The sequence below is a fragment of the Fundulus heteroclitus genome, chromosome 21, assembly GCF_011125445.2.
Source record: "Fundulus heteroclitus isolate FHET01 chromosome 21, MU-UCD_Fhet_4.1, whole genome shotgun sequence".
Lineage (NCBI taxonomy): Eukaryota > Metazoa > Chordata > Actinopteri > Cyprinodontiformes > Fundulidae > Fundulus > Fundulus heteroclitus.
The window spans coordinates 11,377,787-11,398,175 of NC_046381.1; the positions used below are offsets into that span (position 1 = coordinate 11,377,787).

A 20,389-nucleotide genomic window follows, 5' to 3' on the forward strand; every position below is an offset into this window, starting at 1 on the left:
AAAACACTTTGAAGCGAAAAGAAATTGTGATCCAGTTTCTTTTACAAATGCAGTTTTGATTCAAACAGAAAATTACAGGATTATCACAGTTTTATGCATGAAAGAGTATATCCCTAACATTTAACTAATTAGATTTTTGTCAAAACAAGATCTGAAAACGGTGATCATCGATCACAGCCACTCAACAAAACTCTTATTCCGATCTATGGCCAATTGATCGGTGGATCCTTAAGAAATATTGCAAAAAGTGTTTATCTACACTCAAACACAGTGAACCAGGGCAATTGTCCACTTTGTTAATATTCAGTTTCCTGTTAGCACATGAAACAGTCTTTGTTTGGTTAAAAACAAATTATCGTTTAATGCTTACTAGAGAAATAAATCCTACTAACCCAACAAATACATTGTTTATGTATTAACTAGAAATGAAATGTTAACATAAGGTGAACAACTGCCCTGGTTCACATCAATTTTCATAGGATCAATATTTTTTAGCTCTCAATGTTTGTGCAAAATTTCATAATAAAAAAGCTTAGTTGGAGATGAGATTTTGGGTGTGGATCTTTTGTGCGCATGGGATGGCCAAAGGAGGAGCTTGCCCAGGGAGCCATTCGTGCATGAAACGCCACTGGTCACTTCCAATAAACTGCATTACAACAACAATACTTGGGGGTGGGGTGGGGGGGGGGGGGGATTTAATAATAATAATAAAAAATAATAATAATAATCAGTGCCCAATTAGCCCTAAGAAATTTCTCTGTCCTTTTTACACGCAGAAAACATCCAAGAAAACCAAGCGAGCATGGCATTAGAAAAAACCTTGTTAGCATATTTAAAATCACAGTAGCCAGGATGCAGCAGAAAAATATTCTTTGGACTTCAGTTTTTCCTTTCTTTTTTTTTTTTTTCCTTTTTTCTTTTTATTAATTTCCCACTTTACTGACAGATAAAAACGTTAAGTGCCAGTTAGTTTAAATGTAACGTCATGACAATCATGGATAGCAGTAATCCTTATACGGCTTATAAAAATGGAGAGTGTAAGCATTTGTGGCCCCGGGAAGGGGGCGGGGACGACAAAAACAATGAAAACGTACCTTTATACATCTTTTATAGACGTGATATTGCAGAAATATCTCTCTCTGGTTTTTTTTAAACAATTTATGCTGGTATAGGCTATACACTGGCCCTTTATTCGATCATTTTATTGCATTGTAGGCTTGATTAAATCCTCCCATATAACGAAAAAAATCACTATAATATTCCCATAGGAACCTACCGAGGCCTATGGTGGGGTTAGAAACTCCTGTAGGGACTCTATTTATTTGTTATGGTGTCTTGGTGCCGTTGTGTACATCCATAGTGAGTGATAGTTAAAGTATCTGCAGTGGTAACATTAAATATTCCTGTAAGTAGAGTTTTTAATCTTAATATAAATCTATCATAGGATTACTATAGGTTCTTCTTCGTCGGGAGGCTGCTGTGTTACTTCTCTGGGAATCAATCGCTGTCTGATTTCTCGTCCTTCGACGTGACGGTGGCGTGATTGTACAGTCCCTGCGCCATCAGGTGCAAGGCCAGAGTGTTCTTGGTGCCGCTGGCCTTCTTGATCTTGGCCCTCTTGTTCTGGAACCAGATCTTGATCTGGGATTCGTTCAGACCCAGCTCCTGCGCCAGGTTCTGCCGCCTCTGCTCCGTCAGGTACCGGTTGGTCTGGAACTCCGACTTTAGTCTCTGCAGCTGCTCCGCTGTGAAGGCCGTCCGTGGTCGCTTGTCCTCTTTGCTGGTCGGTTTCTTCTTTGGTTTGCGAGATCTTGGCCCTGCTTGGCGTGGGGGGGGGGAGGGGGTTGGGGGAGTTCAGAGACACATTCGGTTGTTTGTCAGTATTAAATACAAAAAAGATCAGTGTTGAAAGCATTTTCAGTCATTCTTACGCACATTTGCCAGTTCGTACTCATGTAGTTTTTGGTCGTTTCGAAGACATTACCCCCCCCCCCCCACCCCACCCCATAAGTGAAAGTTATGCATGGTCGGTACGAATTGTTTAATAACAAACCCGAGATTTTTCCATCTCCAAAATTAACAGAGGTTTTAGGACTCAAATAAATCACCTTTACCACTAGGAGGTCGATCAGACTTATTTTAGTTTAACCATGGCTCGAAATCTCGCACGTAAAATCGGAATCAAGGGACCCAAGCACGAATTAAAATAAACGGAAATGGGGCGTGATATCACGGTTTCAGAGTTCACCATTAAACCACACTATGGGCGAGATTGGGGCGTTTTGTGGATAGTAGTAAACCAAAACAGCTCCACGAAGAATTGTTGTTATGATTTCCACCAAACTACTTCACTAAACCCCAATCTGTACTCCATTCTCCTACTTTGCATGGCAGATGTCATCTGCAGGTGTACCCGAAACCCGTGCGTAAAGCACACTTCCCAACAAAAAGGTGGGCTTTATTTTTTTCGATTTTCTTTTCTCCAACCGCCCAATAATACATGTAAACAAATAGATATCCATGCGCGGGCTCAGTCCGGTTTGTTTTTGGAAATCCAAATAAAATGAGGGAAAAGTAATGTTATATATAAGCCGTTAATGTTTCTCCTTAAAAACTTGCTGAAAAGGAAGAACAAATAATAGCTAAAAAAAAATCTACTCCAGGCTTCCAAAAGCAGTCATGCCTCCCTGTTGCTGCCCCCTCCCTCTCGCTCTCTCTTACAAATACACACACTCACACACACACACACTCAGGATATACTGACACGGTCTAGTCTATAGATACAAATATTAATAGATGACAGCAGGAAAAGTAGTAGAATCCGCGTCTTTGCTGTCCATTAAAAATTTGAAAAAAGACTGAAATGGCTTATCTCTCTCTCTTTCTCTCAATCCCTCCCCTCACTTTTTTTTTTGTGGGCCACTTGAGAAACTCCTTGTTGGACGGACGTGAACAGAATCTGGGATCTGAGCGGCACACACACTGGAAGCAGGATCATTTGCCTTCTGGAAAGACGGCCTGCTGGGTTTCCCCCTCGTCCGAAACGATGCGCGAAAACCTTTAATGAAACAATTCAACCCTATACGTCCAAAGAAAACTGAAGCCCAGCAACTCGTAGTAAATACCCACGCCACTCTATAGTATAGCGTTACATAATGCATGAGAACAAGTTGTACTCCACTTCTCCTACGCACGCCAAGAAACCTTTAACGACTATAGCTACTTTGGAGCGAGACAGTAATCGTTAGAGAATTTATGAGTTAGTTTATGGCTATACCAAGAAGCTCGCCGCTGCGATTGTTTTGAAATCGCTGGCAGGTTTGCGATCCCAAACATAACTTTTGGAAAGCCAAACCAGGCTCTACAAGTGCACCAAATGTTAGTTTGGAGGCTCATATGCAGCCTGGAATAGGCGCAGCTCAGCACGCTTGTGCTCCTGCGGGGATATTTTTACTCCCGAGATTACACTAATATTCTAGAAAGAAATCTGTGCGTAAAGTTCTAAAAAAAATGTCATTATTATTTGTTTGTGTTGAGAGCGAAAACCAAAAAATGATCACACAAAAAATGCTGCCCGTCCACATTAAATATTTCTCCTCTATTGTTTTCGCGTCCTCAAAAGGCCTGCTTTCTTCGTTTTGGAATCCTGCTTTAAGCTTAATAATAATAATGAGATAAAAAATTATTTTAGGTTTATTTCGGCGCGATGGCGCGTTTTGTGTAAAATCCACTTCTATATGCGTGTCCAGGTTTTAAATACATGCTTTCTTTTGTTGTTTTAGAAAAGGGATTTTTGCTTTGTGCGCTGCGCAGCGATCGCTCTCTCTACTGCTGCTAAAACTCGGTCAAGCCATCCGGGGTCAGTGTTACGGGGTATTTCAGGTTACAGCGAATATTCGGGGATGTAGTTAAGCGGCATGCCACCAACCTGAAGAAGGCCTGTCCGAGTATCTGGTGCAGTAGACCCAGGCTGGCCACAGCATGGGTTGTTGGGACATGGATGGGTTCGAGCTGGCTTGGGAACTGTCTGAGTCTGAGCTTAGGCACTGGTCTCCGTTCTCCCCGCCGGATTTCAGGGGGTCCTCGGCTGTTTTCGCGGGTTTCTTGGGCCCGGTGACCGTATGCGGAGTGGAGGTCCCCTCCGCCGGCACCGTGCTGCCCACCGGCTCGGTCTGAGGGGCGGCGGGGCTGCCGCGGGTCTCCCGCGACGCCGGGCTGCTCTCATCGCGGTGCGCGCCCGCGTCCTTCTTGCGTCCGAAGTCTGGCCGCAGGATGTTGTCGATGAAGAAATTGGTGACCCGGTGCGGGATCTGCAGGTTCCCCGGCGCCTGTAACAAGGGGAGGATGGCTCTGTTGGATTCGTCCGCCGACTCCTGCCGCTCCACCGCATCTCTGTTGCCGTGATCATTTTCTTCCATACTGATTCACTTTCCCCCACTTTACGCTCGTTAACCCCTTTGTCGCTCCCTCCGCAGCGAGAAATTTTGCGCAAAAACCTTGGGGGAAGTTATCCCCAAAAAACTGCACAGGTAAAATAAATAAATAAAACAACTCAAATACCAGTGAGTGCCTTGGACACCACGCAAAGCCTTGCCGTAGTGTCCTTTGAGAAGAGCATAATTTGTCTCATATATTCCCTTGAAATCGTGTTACAAGTGATATCTCAGAGCTAAAGCGCTTGCCATTTGCGCACCATCCAATTTATAGCACCATCCGGTTAGTGCGTCCCCGGGAATGCCTACACCTAAACTAAACTAAGGGTAAATAAAGAGGCTCCTAAACTGATGCTCTAATACTCTCACTCTGGAGTTTTGTTCTTATTTTCAATGCGAGCCCCCCGAGTGACGTTCACCCACCGTCCTCCCAGACACGTGCCTCTGACCAATAGGACGGCAGAAACCGGGCCACATGACGCAGACTCCGGAGCAGCCTACAAACGCCCCATCCTCGCCCTAGTAAAAGGGGAAGAGTCCCGAACATGTACGAGGAGGAAAGCCTAATTTGAATCCGGAGCATGCACACAGATACACCCAGTATTTCATGACATGTTGTACATTATTTTTCTCAGGAGTTTGGGGAGATGTACGTTGGTTTGTGCGTAAAAACAACAACAACAACAAAACAACGGGAGGGTTGACGCGTTGGTTCGTAAAAAGTGAGCTGGGGGTTCAACACTTTCCAACAGCACTAGTGGAAAGCACATTCTCATAGGTTGAATAAGCTCCAAAGCATATACCAATGATTTGATTGTGGTCACTTTTGAAGATGAAAAGCAAAACTACCCACCAGCCGATAAACACTTGAAAACCTGCTTAAATACTGTTAATGACCTGATTAGGGTCATTTACAGAGATCCACGATATCCTGATGTAGCTACCATGTAGAATTAAGATGCTGTTTGTTAAATTTGAACTAATTTTTAATAGTTTTACTACATTTAGGCTGTTTATGGTTAAAATAAAAAAAAGCTTTAAATAAAGTTGGACAATGTTATGCGTAAAAATCCCTATTTAGGAATGGAGTAAAATAATATTTCATATTTAAACTATTATATAAGTTCATTAACATTTAATAGATGATTGAATTTAAAGTATTTTCTAAATATTTGTTTGTTTCCTGCAAAATAGCGTCGCTTCATTTCACAATATGCAACTAAAACGCATCATGATTAAAGCGCGATGGCCAAGAAGAGCCGAAACTGATGCGCTTCAAGTATTTAAAATGTGATTGCCTTCTCCTGCCGTGACGCCTGCGGTGGCCCCAGAACTGGGTCCATATCCCTTTAAAAGAAATCAGCGATGCAAACAAACTGTTTTGTGCGCGCCGCTCGGGATCCGGAGTCGCGCCAAAGACAAAACTTTGGGTAACTTTGCTGACCACCTCCTAAAGACGCCTTTTCTGGGGTTTTCCCTCAACGTCCAGCGAGGACGGACGGTGCTGTTCCAGCGTTCTCGGAGCCGGTGCGGTTCGCGTAAGTAAGGAGGGATCTGCAGAAAGAGCGGCGTTGTGGAAGTGAGAGGCACTGGGTCACTTGAGTAAAAGGTGATTTCTTTCTTTTTGTATTACTATCATAAAACGTGCGTCGTCTTTTCCAAATGTTATGACTTATTATTTTCATTTGGAACATATCTAGATTTTCTAAAACGTAATATTGCGCATGACCTGTCTTCTTATGCTTGTTTTTCGGAGGTGCTGTTATCACGTTGTTTTATTATGCTTTCTGATATTAGTGGTTTAATCTAAGAATAGCGTTCTAAACAACTTCCATTAGATTTTTCGCATCGTATGCAACCCCTCCGCCTCATTTGACTTAGTTTTGCAGAAAAAAATAATCATTTCCAAGCTTTCACCTTTTTGATTGCTGGTTGGCACAGTTAATTGCTTTGTTTTGGTGTTGTAACTTTTAAACTAATCCCGGTTGAAGCCCTAACTTGCATGCGCACAATGGCTATGGGTTAGAAAGAATACCTGATCACTGTTTGGTTTAAGTGCGCCCCTTCTTTCTAAACTTGAACATCTGAATCTTGAATCGTACCTGAGCAACACCCACCGCTTCTGTGCGCCCAGTCCAAACTGTGGAGAGTTGAGAGTGAAAGGTGTAATTAGACAGGCCACACTCTCACGCTGCGATTGTTTCTCACTTGTGAGGGGAAGAGCAGATTAACGTTGAGCGCAAAATGAGCGGCAGACAATGGACCCAGAGACAGGCCGCTACCGCCTGGGCTTGGCCTCTAACCTCCCCAGCAAAAAAACAGGGGCGTCTGGAGGAAATGACACTATTGCACACTCAGAATTAGAATGGGGAGATCTTTTATGCACCACAACATATTACATATTCTTCTACTAAGCCGCCAACCCCACCCCCTTCTCCCAGTCTTGTTCTCCCAGTGTTTTTCTTAAAATTGGCAAAAGGAAAAACCCATCCAAAATAAATAAAATAAATAAAAAACAGAAGAATCTGTAACTAACGTTAAAGCTTGGTTCATTTTAGAAAATCTTTGTTTTTCCAGGTAAAAAAAAGGTAAAAAAAAAAAAAAAATCACCCGTTCCGTCTTTCCTATGCGTATTTTTGGTAGAGCAAGCACTCATCATGGCGACTATGATCCACTATGTTCAAGGAAATGTGAAAATTAACCATTATTATTATATCATGTTTTTGTAGTTAAACGCTGTTCATCACATTCAGTGTGAATAATATAGGCATTATTGTCGCATCTGTTTCTGAAAATATCAGCTTTTTGGGGCGTTGGTAAGATGGTCGTGTCGCCATTTCACAGTCTACTTACCTGCTTGGCTAAGGATCAAAACAGGGCTGCAGTATCCAAATATGATCTTTTTATTTTACTTTACCACCAGTTAACCTGTAAACCGGTTGGATTTTAACATTTTCTTCTTATTGTTTGACTTTCTGGTGGCTGTTTTGGTTGAGTTAGGTGCTTTGGTGCAAGATCTCGTTATTTAGGATTCTTGTAGTTTCAAACCGAATCTATCCTATAAATAGATCATTGGAAGAAGCTACTAAATGCTCTCTGTTTTCATCACACTGGTTGCCGCTCCAGACGGGGTAAAATGTGCAAAACAGCTACTATCATTTGGATTCCATATAAATGCGCAGAAAAACCGTTGAAACACGTAGTTGTGGCGTGGCTTTGTGTGATATAAGGTCTTGTTATCATTTTTACTATTATTATTTTTGTGTTGTTTCTCACACCGTTGACACTTTTGAGTCATGGAGCTGTAGCTGCGTTGCAGCACAAACCCAGTTTGTGGAAACCAGTCACAGGCCTCGGTGTCTGCAATCCTTTCACACGTTAAAAATCAAACATCACATCCTTCCTTGCAGGCCCTGTGGCCGCTTGACTCTCTCCGTGGCTGCGTATATAACCTCATGGAATTTGATTTCATTTTATTTCATTTTGTAGCATGCATATGATGCTAATGTTGCATAGCTAGATTTCTTTTTTTTTTTTTAACCATTTCAGAAGCTCACATTGACAAATACGACCACGATTTATGAGTAATGCTCTGTTCTTGTGCTGTCATGTTTTGTGTAGTATATATATATATATATATATATATATATATATATATATATATATATATATATATATATATATGAGCTGACATTTCCTGCTTATTTTGCAGCCTGAACCTCTGTATCCATGCAGTGAATGTATACAGCAACATTTACTTATAGCTCCACTCCCCCTCCCTCTTCTTGTCTCGCGCACGCGCGCGCGCACGTGGGCATATCACCCCTCCCTACGCATACAAATCAATCGCGCGCGTTGTGCGCATGTGCCCTGTCCTTGAGTTCCTATAACCTATTTTATTTCACCCCCCTCCCCCTCCTCTTCCTCCTCCTCCGCCTCCTCCCCTGTATCTCTCCTGGTAGGATTGTCGTATACGTCAGTACTATGGAGTACTACAAAAGGTGACGCGCAGGAGGAGGATTTGTGAATGGACGCCGTGATGTGTGCCAGCTCACTGATCAGAAGGCGGTGGGACCTTCTGCAGATGCGGCCCCACCGCCACCCCCCATCCCCCCTTCTTCTCGGTCATCATCCCTGCCTCCAGATGAATGGGGGTCCCCTAAGATATCGGCTCTGTCACCATCGCAGGGGTCGCACCAAATCCTCCAGCTTCCTGTGCCCTTTCAAAAACCTGAAAGCACGCCTCTTCTATTTGATGATCCTGTATGATTTCCCCCTTTTTAGACATTTTTTTTAGGTCTGGAAGCCGGCTGCCCCCTGATTTTTTCCCCCTTTCTTGTCCTGGGTTGCCCAGGAGCATGACAGGTGAATTAGAAAAGATTAGAAGCGAGCGCTAATTGGAAAGGGTGGACAATTAAATAAAAGGTGAGATTTACACCTGTTTCCCCCCGTAATTTGTAGATAAAGCAGAACATGTGAGATCTGAAAATCAGAATCTACTATAAAGTAATTAATGCTCCTATTTTGTTTCATTGGCTCTCTAAATATTGTTAATCTTTTTTTTTTTCTTTTTTTCTTTTTTTTTTTACTAAATATTTGCCTTTACACTAACAATTTCCCCTCTTATTTATTCATCGCACATTGGACTGCAGGTAGATGATGTCTATATAACTTATTTTTATTTATTTATTTTTGCCGTGATTTCATTGTGATTACAGAGAAATCCTCCGGAGTCACCACGCTGCGGACTTTGTTGCTGGCGAATCTTCTGCTTTTAGCCCTTTTATAGGTTTTAATAAGTCTTAATCCGTCTGATCGGTGTGGCGTAGATAAGTCTCATTTGAATTGGGATTGTTCTTTCCCCCCCCCCCCCCCCTTCTTCTTCGTCTTCTTCTCTCCACAGAAGCCTCAAACGGAGCTTAGCGCAAACATCTACCACCCTGAGCGCAATTAAGGCCTCAGCTAAATTAGATGAAGGCTAATTGAATGCAGCTGAGTTCCCACCAGCGAACTCCAGAAAGCTGCACGAATGTGCGCAACACTCACCGTCCGATGGTCAATAATGGCTTCTTTTTTAAGGAAAGGTGTTTCTATTTTGTGAGTGATCGAGGAAGTAAAGGGTTCCACTCCTCTTTTGCATCGTTTTGGACCGAAACAACTCTGTGGAAGCGCGGCTGCAGTCCCAAACTGAACTGGTTTTAGGTACAAAACTGCACGGGGAGCATTGTTGGATTCAGATTTACCTTCAGAGGAATCTTGCTCGCAATGACTGATGATAAAATCATAACAATATGAGGCAAAGCTTCTCTCAAAATAAGAAAGGAAGAAATGGAAATCAAAGCCTCGCCCAAAAGTCAAGTTTGTAGGTACAATTACAAGTATAGTCTTCTTTGAAATAATTGTTTGGTGAATAAAGTCTGCACCATAACAAGTAAAATATAGAATGAAATGATCAGTGCTTATTTGGTTTAAATAAATAGATCAAAGTCAAAGAGTGAATAAAGTTTATATATCTAAAATAAAATGATATCATAGTTCAATAAAAATACGGCTAAACAAACAAAGTAGCCTATCTGCATCTAAAACAGGAATTCCTTGAGAATTAAACGATGAATGATTAGATAAAAAATAAAGTGTGAACCTAAAGAAATGAGAGTGGCCCATAGAAAGAATTTTATAACTAAATAAATGAAAAGGGCACTTTCATGAAACGTATAAGAAGGGATGAAAGTCTGCTCCCCCAAAAAACCAAAAGTAGTTTGCGGTGAATGAATGCATAAGGAAAATAAACATAACTAAGTAACCTGGTGAATTATTTTGAACTCAGCAGATCATTATTTTCTGAACCTATAAATAAATCAAAGTTGGTTTACATTTGTTCCGTTTTATCCATTTTTATTTATTTAATTTTTTATAAAGTCCAAGTTTACAAAAAAGGCGCAAAACAGGAACTTTCTAAACTGCAAAGACCAGTTTTATGTATGTTTAGATGTTAAAGTAAGTTTCAATGACACTAGACATATAAATATGTATATAAAAAAAACTACTTATATATAGGTACAGATATAGATATCTATTTTCCCCCTTTCAGGAGCCCTTTATGATCTTAGCCATGCATATTCATATTCAAACAGCAGTTTATGTCCGCGATGCCTAAGTGGTGCCAGGCCCCTGTAGGCTTGTCCTGATGAACTACAGGTCTGCAGCTCTCACAGTGCGGAGCTTTTACCTCTGACAGCAAGGAATGCGCAGCCCACAGAGGCTATTTCTGTAAGTTTCCAGGCTTTACATTCCCACTATTCCAGAACAAACAAGCTGCGATGCGACATGAGCGCTGCAGGGTTAGTTTGAGGGGAACTAAAAGGGGCAACGAGCGAATTAATATGTGAAAAGACTAAGTCTGAAGGAAAGAGCAACGTCAAAAAAAAAAAAAAAAAATCATCAAAGCTGCACCTGTGCGCTGAAGTTTGCGTCCTTTCCTCAAAAGTTGCAGACCCCCCCGGCTCTCCTGTGCGGGCCTCCGCCACGTTTTGCGCTTTTTGGATTTTCCGCATGCCAGGAAGGGAGGAACAAGTGGGGAGATGGACAGGTGGAAAGCACTTGCTTCAGAGTAAACAAGGATTTCTTGCTCTTAAGAGTTAAACCAGCCTCTATTCCAAGAATAACACGAGAAGTGCACATAAACTCGAGACCATTTTCAATGTTCTCCTGACGCATGCACGCAAAAATAGGTACAGGCTTTGTCGTGCAGCATGATGCATCTTTTACTAATTTATTGCACACGGTAGCGCATTGGAGCATATTAAACGCATTGTGGAGTAGGATTCTTCACAAATATGCATAAAAAACGCGAAACTCAAGTTTTAAAAGTTTAGCTGAAAATTGTAAAAACATATGCAAACTTTAAGGTGCCATTATTATTATTATAATTTTTGGCGGGGGTGTGGGTGGGACCTCGAATAATTTGAAGAGGTGAGAAAAAAAAAAACAAGTTATGTTCCTGCGCTCAGCTCCCAGCTTTAATTATAGTTGTAGGAGGTCAACCAGAAGCAGTTACCCGACCCCCTCTCCCTGTGTGGCACCGCGCCCTTTGCAGTTAAACTCGCCAAAATAGTGCTGGACTCCCCTGGAAGTGCCATGTGCGCCCGGGTCCCTTTCACCCCACCTCCCACCTTGCTGCACCTGAGTTGTTTCTACCCCCCAGTTTGCGGATATGTCGTGAATTTGTCACTTATCGGGGACATGGGCTCGCCAATTGCACTGACTTTCAACCCTGCCAACTCCGAGCGTTTCTCTGCTGAGAGGTGCAAAGCATGCCCGCCCACACACACATACTTATCAAAGCATGGCAAACACGGACTTTTAGGGCTTTAGGATCAGTACGTGTCCGGCGAAATTATAATATTCAAGAATGATAGCATATTTAGTCTATATTCTGTGATTTAAATCTAAAAGATTATTAGAATTTGGTCATTTTTTGTTTATAACTAAAGCTGAAAGAGAGTGTCTTGAGAACGTTTTTTACTATCTCACATAAAATCCATGAACTCTGATGTATTTTACTGGGATTAATTATGTGACAGACCAACATAAAGTAATATAGCATAACTGAATAAAAAAAGACACAACATTTATACAAAAAAAGAGAAAAAAATCTGAATAGTGCGGCATGCATTTGTATTCAACCCTCTTTACACTGATCCGCCCTAAATCAAATCCAGTCCAGTATCATGTCTTCAGAAGTCCCAAATTATTAACTGTGAGTAATTTAGTCACAGTAAAAAACACAGAATTTGTGTGAAGACCTGAAAGGTTTGTTGGAGAACATGAAGGCGTTCTGGTCAGATGGAACCAAAAGAGAACTTTGTGGCTTAGAGGCAAAATTACAAAAGTTAACTCTTCACCCTGACCATTGCCCCCATGGTCAAACTTGGTAGTGGTGAGGGGATGCTCTTCTTCAGCCGAGACAGGAAGCTGGTCAGGGTTGGTCGACACATACAAGGTAATACTGTAGGAACTCTACTTAGAAGCCACAAAGTTCTTGAGGGTAAATATGATGCCAGATAAAAGCATCTATATGTTGGAACGGTCCAGTCAAAGCCCAGAGTGAAATCTAATTGGGAATTTAACAAGAAATTGTTGTCAACAACCATTTCTCTATCCTGTCTGACTGACCGTGAGGTAAAGAAGAACAGGCATCAATTTCTGTGTCTAGAGAGATTTCCTGCATTCAGAGCTGCAGTTATTCTGGCATAAGGCGGTTCTACAAAGTGTCGGAGAGCTGAATACAAATCATTTTACGTTTTTCAAAGTTGTTTTTAAAAATTGTTATAACCATGCTTTGTTTTTGGTTTATTCCACTCTTGTCCTCTACTTTGTGTTAGTTTATCCCATTAAATCCCAACACAATGCATGGGATTTTGTGGTTATAACATGTTAAATAGAAAAAAAAGTGGTCCAGAATTATGACGATTACTTATTAATCTCTTTTAATCTTGCATTAGCAGAGACATTTCACACTCTTTTGCTTCATTACTTCCCTGTTTCCCCTAAAGTAAATCCCGAGCTGTGCTCTGCCTTTAGTCTTTCTTTGTCTGCGATTTCCCAAAATTGCTAGACCTCAGGACAGGTAATGTGATGGATCTCGATTTATTCCATGACTTTTCAACATTACTGGCCCGGCTGATTCCACAGAGTCTGATCTGGGCCGCCAGATGCAGTAGGTGTGTTTAATTTACACGGGGAAGGATTTGTTTGGACCGCATGCATAATGTGGTATTACCACAGGTTTATGCTTGTCATTTTTATTATTGTCCCACAGAAGGACGAGGGGGAACGCAACACGGATGTGGCTGAGCGCGCTGACTGAACGGATAAATCCCACCACGATGAACACCGCCATGGCTGCTGTTTACCCTTTCAAAGTTGATTCACGGTTTATTTATTTCAGTATTTTGGGGGTGATTTTTACTATGGAGCAAAGCAGGAAAGGTGGGGGCACTGGCCACTAAAATGTGTTAATGGGAAGGAGGTGTGAAGGGATCATTTACCCTGCAGACAGGGGTACACAGTGAAGGCAAGGAGCAGCCAGAGACTGCCATTTGAATGGGATCTGAGAGGTAATTTGATCTAAAATGGACTCCAGTCATTCACCCCCTCCCTCCCTCCCTCCCTCCCTCCCTCCCTCCCATGGCATCCACTGTAATTCATTATTCCTGGCCAGCAGAGGCAAGGAGCGAGGGCAAAGGACAGGAGTGGACTCTGCTCTGGTGTAATGAAGACTCAGTAGACCTAAACGCCCCCCCCCCTCCTTCCCTCCCTCTCCCCCTCCATCATTTAAACATACACACAATCTTTCATTATCTATCAGCGAGAGCAGCACATTAATGCTGCCAAAGACCTTTTGGCAGAGAAATAGGAGTGTGCAAGGATTTTCCTCACTCTCAATCCATTTTATTGACCTTTTCCATCATGCATGTGACTCAGCCCGCTCTCCGCCGCGCCAAATGAACATTCTAACAATAATTTTCCTGCCGCCGCTCAATACTTAATATTTTTTTTGAAATGCAAGATGTACGTTTATTGGGGTTTTAAAGAAACTGTGAATGCATTTTGTATTTTTTTTAAGTTATCAATAGGATTTCCTCACTTGGGAATACATTTTTTTAAATACTTTAGGAGTTTTTTTTTCCACATCACAGGAGAACAATCGTCTTATGATTATTTAAGGCTGAGAACGCTTTCATTATTAAAACAATGATACAGAAATGCTGGCCAGAGAAGCTCTCTAAGATCAGAAGACATTTCAGTTTCCTGTCCCTCCACTAGGGGTCCGCAGATGTCCTGTCCAGACAGGCTGAGAGGATAAACACTGTCATCTGGTGGTTACCAGAAAGACAATTTCTTCATCTTATCAGGAGCAAAAGCTCCTCCATGACAGGTGCTTTGGGTTTTACTGTTTTTGTTTTAGAGGGGTTCTGAGAATTTCATGGATAAAGATTAAAAGAAAGACAGCAGAATGCAGTGGAGGTTTTATTTAATCATTGGAAAAGTTCACAAAAAAATATCAATGTGTTTTTGTTTTTAATTACCCCTGTCATTGAATTTTTTTTTTTGTTTTTTTTGGGTGGGTGGAAATCTGAATCATGTTTTCATTTTATTCTCTACCATTGTGAAGCCCCCTAAGATTTCTGTCTGGGAAAGGTGCTTTATAAATAAAATTGATTTATTTACTCATTAACATTGGTATTATCTGTTTAATCAAAGGTGCTCAGATCAAATGGACAAATCATTTTTTTATGTTTTTCATTATTATTTTCATCCTTTTTATTGTACTAAACATTGTATTCGGAAAGTTAAAACCATCGGACCCGAATCGTCACTGTCAGATGAGAAGAAATTAGGATGTTCAAGAACAACCCTGGAGCCTGACAGCCCTGGGGTCTGAAAGATGATGGGACACGACTGTCTGGGCTTCCAGTGATGGGGGTTTAACATCAACACTGGCTAGGAAGGGGCCGGTGGGGTGGGTGGTGGTGGGGTGTCAATGGGACAAAGATTGGGTTATTTGGCTGACAAGAATTGTATTGTAAGTAGTTAAGGTAAGACTTGTTAACTCAGTTTCAACTGTCAGGCGTGGTGGTGGTAGGATCATGATGAGGGTCCTGTGGACACAAGAGGGGGTTCTGAGCAATGATTCCTAAGAACACATCAAACCTGGTTTTGTTGTGCACATATCTGGCCAGAATCCTGCCAGAAGCTTGTCGATGGTTACAAAAAGTGTGCAGTTTTGCAATAAGGTGCTGAGGGAAATGTAACTAAATATTAGCATGGCTGCATTGCTGTGTCTAACAGTTTATATATATGCTGGTGAAGATTCTCAGTCATCCAGGTCATGGTCATTCCAAAAAAAGGTAAAAAACAAAGCAACTGGACTTGTTTTCCGTAGTTGAAGACGTTTCGCTTCCTCTCCAGGAAGCTTTCTCAATTAAAAAAGTCTGGAGTAATGTGGAGTAACAAGCTTTATACAATTGGCAAACAAAGGCCTTGTAATGAATGTAATTAACTTTATATATGATATAATGCTTGTGTTTTTTTTTTTTTACAATCAGTAAAGTTGTGTGTTGTGGTTCTGCAAAAATGGAATGATTAAAAAAAACATTCACAGCGCAAAGGTAATACGTAATATTTATCAATAACTAGTGCACGGAAACTTGTAATTATTCTTTGGGACATATCTGGAAATTTCCTGCTTGCCTCTCTGTGTTGTATGCTGTACGCTTCTATCTTGTTGTGGCGGCTGCATTGTACCGTCCAGCCCTGCAATCAATAAAGATTGATTTCCCCTCAGCTGTGGCCATCTGGATAAAACAAAGTGTTCAACCCGACTGACTCCGCGCCACATTTACTTCAAGGTGATCATATCTTAGGATATAAAAGGTGACGTGTGAAGAAATAAGTCATAGCAGGTAAACTTTCCAAGCTGTTGAGTCGCAGACCTTTTTTTTTAAAAAAAAACAACAACAAAAAAAACAACATGCAGCAGGGAGACGTCTGCCAGGACAAACCTGTAGCTGGGGCGGATCGATAGCTTAGACCAGGCCCGGGTCGGGCTCGTCTGAGGGCCCTGAAGGAAGGGTGAAGCTTTATGGGCGAGAGGAGAAAGGGGAGGGAAAGGGGGGGAGTTGTTGTTGGCAGAGAGGAGGTGCCTTAATGGAGTCTTTCAGTTTGCTGTGGCTGCAAATGAAAGGAGGTTGAAGCTCAGCCAATTATCCTTCCTGAGGGGAAGGAAAGAGAGAAGAGAGGGCGTGTGGCATAGGATCATTGCCCCAGCATAGATAGATACATAGATAGATAGATAGATAGATAGATAGATAGATAGATAGATAGATAGATAGATAGATAGATAGATAGATAGATAGATAGATAGATAGATAGATAATCAGAGTGAGTGAGGGGTTCATTCAAAATGGCCTGCAGACATTGGCTGCGCTCCCAGAAATTTCCTCCCAGTGCAAAAGGTTAACTGTCAGTCCCCCACTAAGTATAAATAGAAGTCTGCCCTCCAGAAAGCCGCGTTCTGGGACGGGGCAGACAGAGGCAGGAAGAGCAGGAGGGGCAGTCCCTCACGATCTCGGTGACAAACAAGGGGAGGGGAGCAGTTCCAGGGCTATTTGGCCCATCGAGGACGGTCCCACAAAGAGGAGGAAGGAGAGGGAAGATGCAGCCAAAGACATCATGGTGGCTTTGGAGACAGACAGAGCACAGGGACAATGGGAGCGTCCCCATCTTGGCCGCAGCAGCAGAGCCAGTCACCAGCTTTCCAGACAGCTTAATCTCGATATGGTTCAGGACTTAAATAAAATCAAAGGGCTATAGTCGAAGCCGCTTGTGTTGGTAACTTTCCTCAGCGACAATGGCAGTAGAGGTGATCTGTTTTTCTTTTCCACTAACAGGTGTCAGGAGAAGCTTTCCTGTGTTGAATGTGTGATGTTTAGGAAGCTCTTGTGCTGTAAAGTTAAATGGAAGCATTTTGTTTTTCAAGCAATTAATTAAAAAAAAATTGCAGTTTTACCTTTTTCAGATTTTGTCTTGTCACAACGACAAACTTCAATTTACATTGTTGGTGGTTTTTTTTCTGATAGTCCAACATAACATAGCATCCACTGATAAGTGGAAGGAAAACGGTGCACGGGTTTTGATTGTTTTGTTTTTATAGGATAAAATCAGAAATGTGTGAAATTAATTTTTTATTCAGCTGCTTTCACTCAAAACTTTGAGGAACACGTGTAGCAACCTCTAACCTGGCATAGTTTGTATGTTTTAGAACCAAAATACAAATTGTGATTAGATGGTTACAATGTTATTGTTATAGCATGAAATAAATTGTTTTTAAACGTACCAACTGCCTCTGATAATTATACAATCCACCAATAGGCTTTGCATTTCTTGGATATCAAAGGTTTTAAGCAATGTTTGTGCATCTTGTTATAAAAAAAGGAATAGTGTATATAGTCCTTATATTCATTCATCAAGAATAAGTATTATGCAGAATCCTCTCTTCTTAAATAAGGAAAAAGATATTGTTTAATTGTTTAGACATGCAATCTTTTTCATATATGGAGGAATATTTGATGAATTACTGACAAGTACATGGTTAGATCACGTAGTCCATGTAACCAATGAGTGTTACAGGTATAACTTTAAGTTTTTTATTGCTTTGCATAAAATGCAGTCAATAACCTAATAACTTATCATACATTATGTTTTAACATTACTGGCAGGTATTACATTATTGGCTCTTACAAACCACCTTTTACAGCAGCTACAGCTGCAAGTCCCTTGGGTTTTGTCTTTATCAGGTTTGCACATCTAAATAATAACATTTTGACTATTCTTCTCTGTAAAATAGCTCAAACTGTGGACAGCTGTTAACATACATTTTTGCCACAGATTGTCAATTGGGCCCATGTCAAGACTTGGACTAGGCCCTTCTATACTTTGATCTCAACCATTTCATATCAGCTGGCAGTATGCTTTTGGATTGTTGCCATGGTGGAAGGTGAACCTCCAACCCTGATCTAAAGTCTTTTGCAGTCTTCCTGCATTTAGCTGCAACCATTTGCCCACCAACTCTGACCAGCTTCTCTGTCCCTGCTGAATAAAAGCATCCCCACAGCAGGATGCTGCCACCACTGCGCTCCATTGAAGGTTTTCCATCAAACACATATGCAGAACAAAAAGACCTGGTTTGGTCTCATCTGACCAGAGCACCTTCGTCTGCTTGCTGTGCCTTTATGGCTTGTGCTGCAAATAGGACCTTTTATGGCTTTCTATCATACAACGGCTTTCTTCTAGCCCATTTTCCAATAAAGGTCAGATTTGTGGAATGCACGACTAATGGTTGTATTCATGACGGATTCTTTCACCTGAGCTGTGGCTCTCTGTAGCTCCACCACAGTTCCTATGAGCCAAAGGGGTATGAATATTTTTATTTTTATATTAACGTGCTGATTTTAAAGTGAATTTTCAAACCTTACCAGGACTAACAGTGGTGGTTGCTGTTTAATATTCTCAAACAAATGACACGAGATAATGATTATTTTTACATCAACACAAACTCCTATTGTCCCTAACGTAAAAGAACCAAGGTCATTTTTGGTACATTATTTAGGATGTGAAACAATCTCACTGATGACGAAAGGCACTCAGCTCATCATAGAAGAAATAACCTGATGCAGGCCTGATGTAATGCACCCGTAAAATGAAATTAGCGGGTGGTCATCATGCATAGAGGGCCTAAGCTGTGTGTGGTATCTGTGCAGCCACAGGGCAGTGCTGCTGTTGCTGCAGGGTGAGGAGCCCTCCAGAAGCATACCGAGACTGCACAACATTGCAAACAGCTGGGTGACCGCATCATGGAGCTGCTTGAATGACACAACGTACTTTGGTTCCAACCTCAGACCAGTGAGATATCTGTTTGCACCACATGCCGGACATATTACACATTGTTAGTAATGCTGTCCACTGCACCTGCAAGGCTTTCTCTGTGGAATTGCCTTCATTCACTCTTTCGTCATAAAGAATTGTCATTGGAATTGTCGTCACCTGTCATTTCTGTGCACGAGCACCCGATTATATTGTTAATACGAGCTGTAAGACAGTGGCGAGGTGTGCTGCGGGTGTGACAGAGGAGTGGGACGGCATCAAGGATAAGCTCAGACCCTTTTTGTTTGCTGTGATGACGGACAGGTTGACAGATGAGGCCAGACAGGAATCTCCATGGACTATGATGCCTACAGATGATATTATGATCTGGAGTGAGAGCAGGGAACAGATGGAAGAAAAGGAGAGGAGAGAAGGGTAGCCGGAGCGAGACAGAATGCATGTGTGTAAATGGGAGGGACCCAAGTGGAGCCGTGAGGTTAAATGGAGCAGAGATAAAGAAGGTGGAGGAGTTTAAGAATTTAGGCTTAATAGTCCAAAGCAACGGTGAGTGTGGAAAAGAAGTTGAAGAAGCATGTTCTAGCAGGTTTGGAAAAAAAACAAAAACAATTCCCCCTTAAAGCCCTGAATGGTAACTCTGTATGGCAACATTTGGAGCAGATCAGACAGTCTCGTCTCCCCTCTCCGCTTCTGTCACACTCCCCTGTGCAGGCAGAGAGAAGCTGCTGATCCGTGGTCCAGATATTTATTCCGTTGGCTTATTTTATCCTTAAAAAAAAAAAGATATATACAAGACACTCTTGCATATGCAGTAATATAAACATTATTTGTATTTTTTTAATGTATGTTTTTATTTAGAATGACTTTTATTCTTTAGCGTTTAAGCGTTAATGTCACACAGTAATAATGCTTAATAGCGGAAGAGCGCACAACACTGATGGCTGGAGGTGGGGCTAAGGCCGCCCCCAGGAGGCATTCATTACCTGCCGGCTACATTGGGTCAGTGGAAAGCCAACGGGAGTGGAGAAGGAGTAGAGAAGGGCGGAAGGCTTTGGTGTCAGTGACTGTTTCTGATCGGTTTTCTTTAGATGGGAGTAAGAGGCATTGCTTTTTGACATTTCTGAGCCAACTCCATTTTGTGAAGCTGGTGAGATCCTGATTTTACATGTTTGGAAATAGCTGAATATATATATATATATATATATATATATAAATTCAGGGTCGGGCCCACGACCCCACCCCAGATAAGTGGTAGACAATGGATGGATGGATGGATATATCTCCAAAATCATTGTTTAAAACCGCATTTGATCCGAAACCAAGCATCGACTATTTCACCGCATTTATAGTCTTCATTCTTCCATCCCTTTATGACGCTAATGACGACACAGATAACCTTGTCAGTTTTTTTTATTTTTTTATTGAACTCAAGGTAGCAAAAAAAAAAAAAAACGATACAATGCTCAAATTTAAGACACACATAACTAAAACATATCGAAATAAAAGGTGAT

At 41.6% G+C, this 20,389-nt stretch overlaps 1 protein-coding gene and 1 long non-coding RNA gene across 3 annotated transcripts; one reads left to right on the top strand and one right to left on the bottom strand.

Annotated features, from left to right (window-relative positions):
- Window positions 1-674: 674 nt before the first annotated feature.
- On the bottom strand, window positions 675-4,845 carry en2a (engrailed homeobox 2a). Of its 2 annotated transcripts, none has more exons than XM_021310906.2 (2): window positions 3,929-4,845; window positions 675-1,820 (listed from the first exon to the last, which is right to left on the bottom strand). In XM_021310906.2, exons 1-2 carry the CDS (start codon window positions 4,416-4,418, stop codon window positions 1,498-1,500), a joined length of 813 nt encoding a protein of 270 aa, XP_021166581.1. In that variant the 5' UTR covers window positions 4,419-4,845; the 3' UTR covers window positions 675-1,497. The 2 variants fall into 2 exon arrangements, with proteins under 2 accessions (XP_021166581.1, XP_012708611.1); XM_012853157.3 differs by having other exon boundaries at window positions 675-1,817; window positions 3,929-4,825.
- A 1,120-nt stretch (window positions 4,846-5,965) lies between these two features.
- On the top strand, window positions 5,966-10,871 carry LOC118556784. Its single transcript, XR_004927372.1, has 2 exons — window positions 5,966-6,042; window positions 8,396-10,871. It is a non-coding gene; the product is annotated as an uncharacterized LOC118556784 (long non-coding RNA).
- The last annotated feature ends 9,518 nt before the right edge of the window (window positions 10,872-20,389 follow it).